This window comes from Abramis brama (assembly GCF_963993115.1).
Source record: "Abramis brama genome assembly, chromosome: 11".
Taxonomy (NCBI): Eukaryota; Metazoa; Chordata; class Actinopteri; order Cypriniformes; family Leuciscidae; genus Abramis; species Abramis brama.
Window position 1 is genome coordinate 9,814,948 of NC_139973.1, and position 13,926 is coordinate 9,828,873.

At 37.5% G+C, this 13,926-nt stretch overlaps 2 protein-coding genes across 2 annotated transcripts; both read left to right on the plus strand.

Moving 5' to 3' along the window:
* The first annotated feature begins 685 nt into the window (after nt 1-685).
* sec61a1b (SEC61 translocon subunit alpha 1b) lies at nt 686-9,455 on the plus strand. The gene is made up of 12 exons (XM_084129142.1): nt 686-972; nt 1,711-1,778; nt 1,868-1,933; nt 2,087-2,165; nt 5,331-5,462; nt 5,808-5,917; nt 6,571-6,724; nt 6,815-6,975; nt 7,097-7,294; nt 7,775-7,966; nt 8,063-8,139; nt 8,226-9,455. The coding sequence occupies exons 1-12, from the start codon at nt 966-968 to the stop codon at nt 8,410-8,412; spliced, it is 1,431 nt and encodes a 476-aa protein (XP_083985268.1). The 5' UTR covers nt 686-965; the 3' UTR covers nt 8,413-9,455.
* A 584-nt stretch (nt 9,456-10,039) lies between these two features.
* On the plus strand, nt 10,040-13,405 carry emc3 (ER membrane protein complex subunit 3). Its single transcript, XM_084129348.1, has 9 exons — nt 10,040-10,153; nt 10,673-10,863; nt 10,960-11,017; nt 11,102-11,195; nt 11,292-11,396; nt 11,492-11,573; nt 11,665-11,744; nt 12,197-12,279; nt 12,427-13,405. Exons 2-9 carry the CDS (start codon nt 10,709-10,711, stop codon nt 12,553-12,555), a joined length of 786 nt encoding a protein of 261 aa, XP_083985474.1. The 5' UTR covers nt 10,040-10,153; nt 10,673-10,708; the 3' UTR covers nt 12,556-13,405.
* Nucleotides 13,406-13,926: the final 521 nt, after the last annotated feature.

A 13,926-nucleotide genomic window follows, 5' to 3' on the forward strand; every position in this document is an offset into this window, starting at 1 on the left:
AACAGTGAAATGCAAACTCAGAATATTACACAAACCTGTAATAATAAAATATAACACATATAGCCTAGGCTACTTAATTTAATCTCACTTTATTATCCGTACTGTAAGCTACAGATGTAATTGTGCTCTTCCTTCAGCCTGAGTATTATTTATTTCACTTTTGGTGTGAAAGGGGCTATACAATTGCCAAAAATAGAACTTGTATATTTTTTTGTTATTAAAAAACAAACATGAGAGCCCAGCTCAAGTAACGCCAAAGTAACGTAACACATTATTTCCCATAAAAAGTAACTAAGTTATGCAATTAGTTACTTTTTAAGGAATAACGCAATATTGTAACTTTCCCCAACACTTATGCAATACGCTATAATTCAAGTATTCTAATCAAGTGATTTGAGATATTCTTCCGCCAGGGGGCGCACGGAGGCTCACGAAGCCGAATCGAATCTCCTTTTAAATAATTGAAATCTCAGGTAGCCTACATTCAATTCTATTAAGACTACCAAATGTTTGTTCAGGGAATGCATGCATAAATCTATCCCAGCAATCTCTAGGCTACTTTAGATCAGTATGTTATGTCATTATGTCAAAGATTATATAACTGTAAGAAAAGTCAAATTTATCACGTGACTACCCTCAAGCCTGTTCAAGCAATAAAATACGTGGAAACAGAACCTAAATATCCACTGATGTACTGCGTGAAAAGATAACAGGGCAAACTATAGCTTAAAACGATCATATCATACCTACGTATTTATTACGCAACATCAGTGACGACTTCCGGGCCACTAATCCCGCCCTTTCCAGTTCATTTATTTTCCATTCAACCGACTATTTCTGTGGTTCAGACACTGACGTGTATCTCTGTGCTCTGGGTGATGACGTGTCCTGAACACGCTCCTCTCGTAGAGCTGCTGACCGGTGATTGCTAACCGCTAGATCGGGACCATCATCAGAGGAACACCATGGCCAGTGAGTCTTCAGCGTTTTTACTGTACTTCCAGTCTATTAACAACTAGTGCAGTGCATTCTGTAACTTAGCTATAAACAACTGCCATTTTAACAATAACTGGTTAGCCACAGTGTTTATTCGCTCATTAAACATTAGCAACTGCATTTTGCTGTCAGAATCTAATGTCGTTAATTGCTTTATCATTAGGTTCACAGAAACACGTTGTTTAACTTTACGTTGTCGTTTAAAATGTGACTTTAATGGTTTAATTTGTAATTACACTGGTTTTAAAAAGCGACCATGGCCAGCTAGTACTAGCTCCGTAAACTAACGTTAGCCTTCTCACAAATGCATTTGTTGTTTATTTGATTACTTAGAAGTTGATTGTATTGTAAACCTGTAATATTGCACTTATGTAATTTCGTTAGAACTATGGTGTGTAAAAATATAACGCCAACTTCATATAAAAATCTGCCAACTGTGATACTAATCATTGTGTATCGTAGCGTGATTTGTATTCGTTTTATGCATGCATTTGGTGTGCAGATGGTTTTGATCGTGTTATTTGGGTCAGGGTTTTCTTCTTGGATTGAATGATGACGTTGCAAGAGAGAAATTCAAACAACTTGTTTGACCTCCAGAAACTCTAAAGCCACGTCGCCTGAAATCCCAAGAGCTCCTGGGATAGTATCGTTGTCTTGTTTTCTCATGTTAGGTTAAATAACTGTAACCCTAAGAGCGGTTCTTTTCTTTTTCAGTTAAATTCCTGGAGGTGATAAAGCCATTCTGTGCGGTTTTACCTGAGATCCAGAAACCAGAAAGGAGGGTATGTGGTTAGATCTCACCTCAACATCTTGCTTTAATAGTTCTTGTGGCACTTCAGTGATACTAACTCTCTGAATCTCTTCACCACAGATTCAGTTCAGAGAAAAAGTGTTATGGACAGCAATTACCCTGTTCATCTTTCTGGTGTGCTGCCAGGTATGTTTACTCTGTCAACTCCTAAGCTGTTAGTGCTGTAAACTGTTGATCAACAAATCATTCTTGTGCATTTATAAACCCCTCAAACCAAACATTACCATCTTTGGATGTATTTATTGGTTTAAATGATCTCCTACGATCTCTGTCCTCCAGATTCCCCTCTTTGGAATCATGTCTTCAGACTCCGCAGATCCCTTTTACTGGATGAGAGTGATCCTGGCATCCAACAGAGGTGCGTATACCTGAATCAGCAATGTCAGACAGTGATTGAATCAGATGAATGATTTAATCAAATCTCATTGGCTGATTAATTTGCTCATAATTATAAAATCGGATTTTAATGATTTTAAGCACTCATGCTAATTTTAAGTCCATCAATAACTGTCATTTGTTTAGTTGTCATTGAATTATACAAAATTATCCCAAATAGTGAATTTGGAGTAAATATGATCTAATATTAGGCCGCTGTACGTGAGCTGTATCGTTCAGTTTCGTTCCGACAAACGGGGCACTACTTTTTCTTTTGCTCAATATGTTCAACGTTAATAAAAGGTATCCAAGCAAAAAGTTCTCCACGCATTATCCTGCAGTTAATGAGAAAAGTGTAATTTATTGGCGCACTATATTGACTGCGTATTGAGACATATAAAACTGTTGAGCTAGATTTTCAACCAATCAGCATCGAAAATGTAAGTAGGTCAGAGCCGAAATCAAGCCAATATCACTACGTACATGTAAACATGGAGGAGGACGTAAGCAGCGCATCTTCATCTGATAGCGGCGATCATGCTCGATTAACACCCGTAAAGTGTATTCTTCATGTCGGAAAAGATGGTGGGAAAGGTCCGCAGCCCTTTACTGAAGTCCGATGGGAAAAAAATCAAGCAATGTGCGTAGGAATGGCTCAAAACGTCGGACACTACGGAGCTAACGTTAGCTATTGCTAATAAACATGTTGCCCTCCTGGACAAACCGGTCTCTGATGTCCCAACAACTACGGGTTTCACCCGGCCTGCTATCGGCGTTTTATAGACAAAAAACGCTTGACTTGTGTGTATGTGTGTGATGGGTAGGTTTAGGGGTCGGGTTAGTGTGTGTGTGTGAGAGAGAGAGATGGGTAGGTTTAGGGGTTGGGTTAGTGTGTGTGTGTGTATGTGTGTGTGTGTGTGTGAGAGAGAGAGATGGGTAGGTTTAGGGGTCAGGTTAATGTGTGTGTGTGTGTGTGTGTGTGAGTGAGAGAGATGGGTAGGTTTAGGGGTCGGGTTAGTGTTTGTGTGTGTGTGAGAGAGATGGGTAGGTTTAGGGGTCGGGTTAGTGTGTGTGAGAGAGAGATGGGTAGGTTTAGGGGTCGGGTTAGTGTTTGTGTGTGTGTGAGAGAGATGGGTAGGTTTAGGGGTCGGGTTAGTGTGTGTGAGAGAGAGATGGGTAGGTTTAGGGGTCGGGTTAGTGTGTGTGTGTGTGTGTGAGAGAGAGAGAGATGGGTAGGCAAATAAATAAATCAAAATTAAATCTTGTTTACAATAATCATTCCTGTGAATATGTACATGTAGTGCAGTTACTGCTCGTGTATGCAAACTAACAATTCACCATTAAATGTGTTATTTTTAAAAGTGTTTTTTTTTAATATATATATATATATATATATATATATATATATATACTTTTGAGTTTAACTTGGAGTGAGATTTGGGGAGATTAGGGGGGGTTTGCAAAAAAAAACTTGCATCACAATAAGTGTATTGTGATTTAGTGGTGTCAACAATAATCGATTCGGCGATGCATCGCAATGCGGGCCATGCACGATTCAGCATCGATGCGGCAAAGTGCCATAATCGATTATGTCACTGTTTTAGGGGTGTAACGGTACGAGTATTCGTATTAAACCGTTCGGTACAAGGCACGCATTTTCAAACCGAACGGTTATTTCAAATAGGGCTGGGCGATAATTCGATCTCGATACGGGATCGCGATAATATTCTGAACGATTTCGATAATATGCTTGGGACATATTATTCGATATCACATGAAAAACTAAGCGCAACAGTATCTGCCGGCTGCCGTATGCCGGTAGGACACGCCCACTTCTCAGCGAGCAGCGTGGCTACAGTAAACAGAAGGAGACTGAGAGAGAGGGAAACAAGTTGTAAAAAGGATAAAAAAATGAGCGAAACTGAAGTTGAGGACAGCGAAAATAATGCAGAACGTGAAGGCGACATCACTACATAACTCGAGACCGAAGACATTGTTGAAAAAAAAAGGTAACACGACGTCAATTCTGTGGACGTGGTTTGGATATGGCAGACAACTGACAAGCTGAGCCATATCGCATTAATTATCACAGGCGATCCGTGATAATTAATGCGATATGGCTCAGCTTGTCAGTTAACTACGTCTCTGTGTTGTAAATGCCACTCCATCTGAAAGCAGGTGATGGCGATTTACTACTAATCAAGGAACCGGCTTACTGACGAGATGTGCCTATAAACAATGTCATGTGATATATCGCCCAGCCCTTGGTTTACTATGTTTACATATTTGTGCAATTTTGGCTCAGATTTCATTCTACTTATAAAACAATTCTAGAGATCTACCTTAATCTTTCAGGTAGTATTTGTGCCAGGGCCATGTTTACTCTTTTTGTACTTGAGATGTTCACTGTCCAGCCAAAGCAAATTGATGTGATAGTTGTCACAGCTGTTAGTTTATATACAATGTTTCAATAAGTAAAAGTTTGTATTATAGTATAAAGGGAGATGCACTCATGTTTGCAATTACAAATGATGTGCACAACCTTTTATTTTTGCATTTTTCAATACCTCCAAATACGCTGCTCTCTTGACCAATAGAAAGATTCATACAATGTGGGAGTGTAATGTGAATCCTTTGGCTGCATGAAGACCTTAACAAAAATATTTTGTGCTCATTATTGAAAGGCATATTGTTTAATTTTTTATGTTATTAAACTTTATTCTAAAGTTTCAGTAAATATCTTGTTTCTTCAAGCTTCAGGATGTCCCTTACACTGGCAGCATCTGCAAAAACTACATATCGTGATAAGAATCGAGATCGATCAATATGGAAAAACATATCGTGATAAAAAAAAATTCCATATCGCCCAGCCCTAATTTCAAATGTAAGCGCGCTCATAATGTAGACGCTGGCGCGACCACAACATCAAATGGCAAACGCAATGTAAGCAGAACGAAACTGAGCTACTCGTGATGGACTGTTTATCAGTTTGGACCAAAGCAGCACGAGCCGATCTTCAACTTCAACCCCCCCAATGTTCAAACCAAATCTACGCCCATGTGCGTTTGCAAAATCCCAAATTGGCCAACCATTTGATTTAGTTTAGTATAGTAAAAGTTGAATTAAAGCTTTAAAATGTGTGTTTCAGGAACTCTGATGGAGTTGGGTATCTCTCCTATTGTGACGTCTGGTCTAATCATGCAGCTGCTGGCTGGAGCTAAAATCATTGAAGTTGGAGACACACCTAAAGACCGAGCGCTCTTCAACGGAGCTCAGAAACGTAAGGCAACCCTTTCTCTTTTACACTGAGTCTTGTCCATTTACATGGCTCTCTGCAATTCTTGATTCTGATTGGTCATTTGTGGAACTCTGCATTTAATTATATTATTATATTTTAATGACGGGCAAAGTTTAATAATGCATGGTTATAATAATGCATTATCGTTTACCAGTTGCACATCTTTCCTGTGGTCTTTGATATACTTAGCTAATGTTTTTCACTGCTTGAAACTAATAGAAAGGTCTAATGCAGCTCCCATTTCAGTAATGCTTGTGGAAAACCCATCTTAATGTCACCATGGCATTTGTTTCTGTAAGATATCTAACTGTGAGATCTTTCCACCAGTCTTTGGCATGATCATCACCATTGGCCAGGCTATTGTGTATGTTATGACTGGCATGTATGGAGACCCTTCAGAGATGGGTGCGGGAGTCTGCCTCCTCATCATCATCCAGGTTAATTCACATTCTCTCTATTCTCTATTTTGTCGACATGTGCTTGAAATAATTAGACCTTTTAGGAGTGATAAACTAATATATTTGTAAGTATCTTCTTCAGCTGATAACCTTTTCTACAGAAGCATTTGGTTCTGACTGAATCTCCTGATAGGATTGTGAATGGATAATGCACATTTTCTGTTTCAGTCATTCATATTGCGTATCGTGTGCATTTTAATTATAGCCTAGTACTCCTCATTCTAGATACTATCATTGACAACAACCAATAACATTGGATCTATTTTTACCTTATTGTGGATTATTATTTTTATTTTTTTTTAAATCTCTCCAAGTTATTAAATGGCACTGTTGGTTGTTAAATTGTCTGTAAAATCACAAGATTTCGCTCTGGCTAATGCAGTGACCTTTGTAGGCACTATGTAAATAATCTCATCTGTTTGCATTCGGATCTAACCCCATCTATGCAAATGAGCGCATATAAACAAACTGATTGATCAACATCTTGTCAGTCTTATCTTGTGCTTCATTTTGTGAAGAGCATCATCCTTTCTGTTGAAAACACCTTGCTTTAGTGGTGGTCTGCATGCTCTGTATAGTTGAATTATGTTATGGTTGATCACTTAATGATGTTGATGATCTGTTCTCTGTAGCTGTTTGTGGCCGGTCTGATCGTGTTGCTGCTGGATGAGTTGCTTCAAAAGGGTTACGGTTTGGGCTCTGGTATCTCTCTCTTCATTGCCACAAACATCTGTGAGACAATCGTGTGGAAAGCGTTCAGCCCAACCACAGTCAACACAGGAAGAGGTTTGTGTTCAGGATGAAGTGTCTTGTTTTGAACCATTCTGTGGTGTCATAACAAGTAAGGTTGACTGAATTTTGTTTGTGTACATTCAGGTACTGAGTTTGAGGGAGCCATCATTGCTCTGTTCCACCTGTTGGCCACTCGTACTGATAAAGTGCGAGCTCTGAGAGAGGCCTTCTACAGACAGAACCTGCCCAACCTCATGAACCTCATCTCTACAGTCTTTGTCTTTGCTGTAGTCATATACTTCCAGGTTAGTGGATTGTTTAACAGAGGTGTTTGCTAAGGTTTCACTGTTGTTCAAATCCTAACCCAAATTAGCTGACAGCATGTATTAGATGCTAAGTACGTATATATTTTTTCTTGTTCCACAGGGCTTCAGAGTCGACCTCCCTATCAAATCGGCACGTTACCGTGGCCAGTACAACACATATCCCATCAAACTCTTCTACACCTCCAACATTCCCATCATCCTGCAGTCTGCACTGGTGTCCAACCTTTACGTAATCTCTCAAATGCTCTCCACTCGCTTCAGCGGGAACTTCTTGGTCAACTTGCTGGGGACTTGGTCGGTAAGTGAGCATGTATAAGTTATTTGTTACTTTAAAATATTTGCGTTATTTGAACAGTTTTTTTTTCTGCTTAAAAATGATTCTATATGATTTGTTTACATCCTTGCTAGGTGTTTTTAATTTTGCATTTTGATTTAGATTAGAGTTAGAATATGCTAATCGTAATAATCATTTAATTGAATACTTTTCAGTCATTCTGTGGCCACTTTTATATTTGCTGAAGCCCCTCTAGTGGGCCCTGGTTGGGAACCACTGTTTTAAATTATGCACACTCACACAAGATCAAACTTTACCTGGCCTAGAAAACTATTTAATCCGCACCTTTGTGGTCCGCCATCATGGAGGCTGCCATTTCGAAATCACATGACCAGATGAATTTTACTAATTTTTGCTTGCTTATCAGACTCTTTGGGTTGTATAACAAATTGTTTTAAAAATACTTGGTGCTCCTATAATGTGTGTGTTTGTTTCTGTTAACAGGATAGCTCAAGTGGAGGGCCAGCTCGTGCTTACCCAGTAGGAGGTCTGTGCTACTACCTCTCTCCCCCAGAGTCTTTTGGTACAGTTCTGGATGATCCAGTTCATGCAGTCATTTACATCATCTTCATGCTGGGATCCTGTGCCTTCTTCTCTAAGACCTGGATTGAGGTGTCTGGATCCTCTGCTAAAGATGTAAGAGCGTTAGGCTATTCCTGCTTCCTGATCACACAGAGCTACACTGCACAGTTGACTTAAGTGGGCTTTATATGTTCATTTTGCATTACTTAGGTGGCTAAACAGCTGAAAGAACAGCAGATGGTTATGAGAGGACACCGAGAAACTTCTATGGTCCATGAACTCAACAGGTAAAACATGCAGAGCTCTCAAATTTAATTAGACCCAATGAGTCAAATATGGAATAACTAAAACTTTTTTTTAAATCCTCATTTAGGTACATACCCACAGCTGCAGCTTTTGGAGGCCTGTGCATAGGTGGTCTGTCAGTCATGGCTGACTTCCTGGGAGCCATCGGTTCAGGAACTGGAATTTTGTTGGCCGTCACAATCATCTACCAATACTTTGAGATCTTTGTAAAAGAACAGAGTGAAGTGGGCAGCATGGGTGCTCTCCTCTTTTAGTACGGCCCACTGTGGCCACATCAGACTGTCTGAATTTCTAAGGTTAAGTTCTTTTATATGATTTTTGTTTTATCAAATGCACAAATTCAATGTTCTACATCAAGGATGGGCTCCCACTGTGCGTCTGATCCTGACCTGTAGTGGCTCGCTTTGCACCAGAGTTGCAGACTGAATTGTGTTTTGCTCTCTTGGGGAAAATATGGCAGCTTGATATCTCTGTATTAAGTATGGGAATGTAACCATCCACTCTTTCTGGGGTTTTTTTATTTTTTATCTCCCAAGCCAGTATCTATCTACAAATGTTTCGGATTCTACGTAGTTCCATTCAATTATGCATAATAGAAAAAACATGTCCAAACCTGATCCACATTTGATACGCCCTGCAGTTGTCTCTATATGTGTGTGATGAGGTAAGCGCAATGTTATATGGCAACAGTTGATATTGTGTAAATAAAAATAGATTTTTACGGTTGGTATGCGCACTTTTGCCCGCTGAGTGTGTGAAGACGTTGGATTGGTTGTTAAAATTTGCCCAGCTTTATCAATGCCATTTCTTTGAGATTACTGCATTGGATTTGTTGAGGTTTTGCCAACAGATTTTCCATTATATTTATGTTTTTCTTCTTGTATCTACAAGCTATTGTAAAATAGTTCTGTGCATTTCAGGATCACTACTTAATGTTTCTGTTATCGCCTCCCTTTTAGATCTAATTAGCTTTGGTTTCTTTTAGTGGACCAAATGCTGCAGAAACTGCCTGTTCATGAATATTCCAGTGTTGATATGAGAGGATGTGGTTTGTAATAGTATTTCATTTGTTGTTTTCTTATACAGACCACAGTATTAAAATTTGTTGCGAATACTTTTGGAGTTTTGTTCTTTTAATTTTTTCATTTTAATTTTACATTTTGAGCACAAATTTTTACAATTCTCAAAGATGTTATTTGATGGCAAAAGACTTACTTCAGAGTGAAACAAATGATTTCTGTGCAGGATCCACATGGCTACCCCATTCCATAAATAAATAGAAAAAACTTCAACATAATTTGTCTTTTTTTGTGTTTGTCACATGCTTTCTTTTGCTTGGCCTCATCCTGATGATAAAACAAAAATGTCCTGTCAGATGCAATGTCAAATCCACATAGAATGCTGAATATGAAGTGACAAAGAATAAAATAAATGTAATTATTTAATATTTAATGAAATGTAGTATTTAACAATACACTGAAATCTAAGAATTAGGTAAATTATAATCATGTATTATGTTTTTTAAATCAATCACCCTATTATCCTAAGAATTTGGGGTCAATTTAGATAAATGGGTTAAAACTGCATTTTGTGTGTGTATATATATATATATATATATATTTTTTTTTTTTTATTATTTATTATTGTTTTTACAAAAATATTTTTAATATTTCGATACCAAAACACAAAAAATAGATAAAAAAGAGTGCTGAATTGAACATGTAATAAATACATACATTTAACATGAACATTATTACATTAATGTAATTATACAATTATAATAAAATAACATTATTTTATAATTATCCAATAGAATCACATTTATATTCCATATTTCTTTGTTTTTGAAATTTAATTATGAAAATGGCTTTTATTCTGAAAAGCTGTTCGTGTGTGCACATCTTTGCAGCAGCGCCGGCCTCGATGGTGTCGCATCCTGTCTTGAGTCTTTGTCGGGCTTCGCTGAGATACACCATCATTTGAATACGACAGCAGGTACAATAAATGCATTATGATAAAGTTGTCCCAACAGGTAGCGTCGAAAAAATAGCGTATGGTCGGTGCTGGTGTGTACATGCCAATAAATGGTGTATCGATTCGCCACCCTAAGCCTGAAAGAAGGTTGTTAGCAACAAGCTAGCACTTGACTCGTCGTTACAATGGGTGGATAATAATAGCAATCCGAAGCTCTTGTGTGTTTTGTATGATAAAACAGGTAGAGACATCATACACATGTATGAGCTTGACATGAATATGAATAAATCAATTGTCAAACGATGAACTGCATCCTCAAAAGACTGCCATATTTTAGAAGCAGATGTAACTTAATTTTTAGGCACTTGAGGGAATCGAATACTAACTTATTATGATTAAATTAGTGCTGTCCTTTTATATTCATGGTACTGCTAACCATTGATTCACAATGATCTGCTAGTTATTTTAACTATTACTTAAGTATTAGTAATTTAAGACGAAGAGATGGTTAGATTTAAACTTATTGTTTGTCTGTTTTAGGGTGGTCATTTCCCATCATCATCCCTTTAGAGAATCATGGCTGAGCCCGAACTCCTCCTGGACTCCAACATTCGCCTTTGGGTTGTGCTGCCTATTGTGTTTATTACTTTTCTGGTTGGAGTGATCCGCCATTATGTCTCAATTCTGTTACAAAGCGACAAGAAGCTCACGTTAGAGCAGGTCTCAGACAGGTAACTTTCATTGGACCGTTTCATTATCCATCCTCATGTGTTTTGCACCACGCATTACAGAACACTAAAGATTTGTGCTTCATGTTCTCTACACAGCCAGGTTCTCATCCGGAGCAGAGTTTTACGGGAAAATGGAAAATACATCCCCAAACAAGTGAGCCCTTCTTATCTTTTTGTGTCTTTTGATTGAGGCGTTACCGGAGCGCTGAAACTGAAATGTTATCTCTTGCTAAAACAGTCTTTCTTGATGAGAAAATTCTACTTCAATAATCAAGAAGATGGGTTTTTCAAAAAAACCAAAAGAAAGGTAGTCCCACCCTCTCCAATGACTGGTGAGATTGCTGACATTATTTTATGCATATATTACATCATAAAATGACAGTCAGGATTGAGCGACAAGGGTAATGTGATGATATTTACTCAATTAGATCCCAGTATGTTGACGGACATGATGAAAGGCAATGTGACAAATGTCCTGCCTATGATCCTTATTGGTGGTTGGATCAACTGGACCTTCTCTGGGTTCGTCACAAGTAAGAGATACGGTTTTTGTTATCAAATATGGCTTCTTGTTGTCCATTCTCAAAGAATTCATCTTAATGCATTTATAATTCTGTTCTCTCCCAAGCAAAGGTACCGTTCCCTCTCACTCTCCGCTTCAAGCCGATGCTGCAGCAGGGAATTGAGTTGCTCTCTCTAGATGCCTCCTGGTTAGGGCTCTCACAACCTTGAGTGTTTTTCATGTTCTTGTTTTATTCAAAGCTGTATCTTTAAATAACCTCTTGCTGTATGCCTCCACAGGGTGAGTTCAGCATCTTGGTATTTCCTGAACGTCTTTGGTCTCAGGAGCATGTATTCTCTTATTCTCGGACAGGACAATGGTAAATAACTTTACTGATGTGCCATTTCAATACACCATCATTTTGACCCACTCCAACGGTGATGCCATGTTGTAAAATTGATCTAAAATTTGTCAGTTGTCTGCAATGAAATAATGTATTAAAATCTAAAAAAGGGCATTTTGCCAATTTAATAAAATTTGTACTGTAGCAATAGCTTTTACCTTAAATTTTTGCCCTAAAATTCAAATTATTTTTTTAATTATATGCATATTTTTGAGATTTGTATCATTTACTTAGGCCCTATATATCAAAGTCCCTTTCAAGTTGGTGGCCATATTTGCCATTTCAGACGGGCAATTGTCTATCAATTAGTGATTGTCTCTTTTTTTATTTACAAGGTGGGACTTGGGTCGCGTATTATGAGTGCACCGTCTTTGTATATATCTAAAGTCTTTGCTGTATATGAATTCATTTTCATACATTTGCATCAGGTGCAGATCAGTCTCGCATCATGCAGGAACAGATGAGTGGTGCTGCAATGGCAATGCCTGCTGACACAAACAAGGCATTCAAGGTATCAGCTAAACTCTAATGTTAATACATTTATTCTGTTATTTTTTTGTTTATTTTATATATTATTTTGAAGCTGGAAACTAAATCTCCCTATTTTTTTTAATTAGATTTATGTGTATAAATGTTCTGTACTTTCTGTTCTTCCTAGGCTGAATGGGAGGCACTGGAGTTGACCGATCACCAGTGGGCCTTAGAGAATGTTGAGGAGGATCTGATGAGTAAGGACTTGGACATGTCTGGGATGTTCAGCAAAGACTTGCCAACGGGCATCTTCTGAGTGCCTGTCTACTACTGAGAGGTTTTGGAGGACCTCGTGAAATTACAAGAGTGAATTGTCGGACTGGTTGTGGGAGTGACAAATGCTTCCATTCAGATTTCTAGAAAGTGTCATAAAGCTCATTGCAGACATATAACATTTTGTGTCATTTGCATGCACCATTCCCTCCATCATTCATTTTTGACCAGACTTAAGTGTCATAGTGTGACAACGCTTTGAGCTTAAAGCTTTTTAAATTATCTCTTGCGACTGCATTCATACAACGCAACAGAAACATTACAGTGCACCCCATAGAGTAGCATGTGGCCTGGTTTTCTTGAAAACATTCCCTAATAATTATTGCTGTTGTCTTTATTTTTGTTTTAACAACTTTTCATTAACTTTAGTTGTTTTAAGAGCCCCTTGTTCTTGTTTTACTAGGACCATTTGATTGTTTGGACCAAGTAGGCAAACAGGAAGTTTTAGGAAGTAATGTGATTTAAAAGTGGAACAGTCCATAACTTAGGTTCAGTTACATGAATAGTATATTGCTAGCATTTTAGATGGTTTCTTATGGTGCCAAAAATACACCATGCACTAAATATGTAGTAAAAATACTTTTTTTGGGCCATTAAACTAAGATTGAAGTTTAAGATTTATTGGCATGTTTAATATATTTATTTGACTTCTATTAAACATCATCTTTGCTTTTATAAAATAAATGTTCCTAACTACATTTACTAGATGTGTAGATTCTTAATACAGCCTGTTTTACTGAACCGTGATGCACTGTTCTGTATTCTGTATTTATTTTATGATTTAATTTATTTTTCTGAAGCGGATCCACCATTAAAGTTGAGATAAAGTCTTATTTGACCCCATTTACTTTAAAAAAATGATGTTTCTGGTCTGATTGTGCTATTTCTTTACAGCATGATGTTCCAAAGTAAAGGAAATGCTACTTGTCTTCACTATTTTTATTGAAAAGTTGCTCTGCCTGACTGCCTCTTAAGGGCGGATGTTACCAAACTCGTTTTCATTTTCCAATTCTTCAGATTCAACTGCTGCCACTCTTCATAATATAATTATGATTTAGTTAAAAAAAAAACAAGACAATAACCTAAATATATTTTGCATCTACATTAAAAAATACTAACATTTGTTTACTTACCGTTTTTTAAACATTTTCATAAAATGCTATTTATTAAAACCAATTCTATTTCATTGTCATGTTAATAAAACCGTTATACAATTAAGTCTCGAGCATATTTTCAGTATATGGTTTATGAACTATGAAAGCTTTTTTTCTCGCAATTCTGTTTTTTTTTTTTTACTCAGAATTTTGAGATATAAACTCGCAATTGTGAGTTATAAAGATGTAAACTTTCAATT

Bases quoted from the DNA above. Each gene is read 5' to 3' on its own strand.
- sec61a1b (XM_084129142.1), top strand. The intron at 6,725-6,814 runs GTTTGTGTTCAG...GTGTACATTCAG, and splicing joins CACAGTCAACACAGGAAGAG to GTACTGAGTTTGAGGGAGCC. The intron at 8,140-8,225 runs GTAAAACATGCA...ATCCTCATTTAG, and splicing joins ATGGTCCATGAACTCAACAG to GTACATACCCACAGCTGCAG.
- emc3 (XM_084129348.1), top strand. From the start codon at position 10,709: ATGGCTGAGCCCGAACTCCTCCTGGACTCCAACATTCGCCTTTGGGTT. The intron at 10,864-10,959 runs GTAACTTTCATT...TTCTCTACACAG, and splicing joins TTAGAGCAGGTCTCAGACAG to CCAGGTTCTCATCCGGAGCA. The intron at 11,196-11,291 runs GTGAGATTGCTG...TTACTCAATTAG, and splicing joins CCCACCCTCTCCAATGACTG to ATCCCAGTATGTTGACGGAC.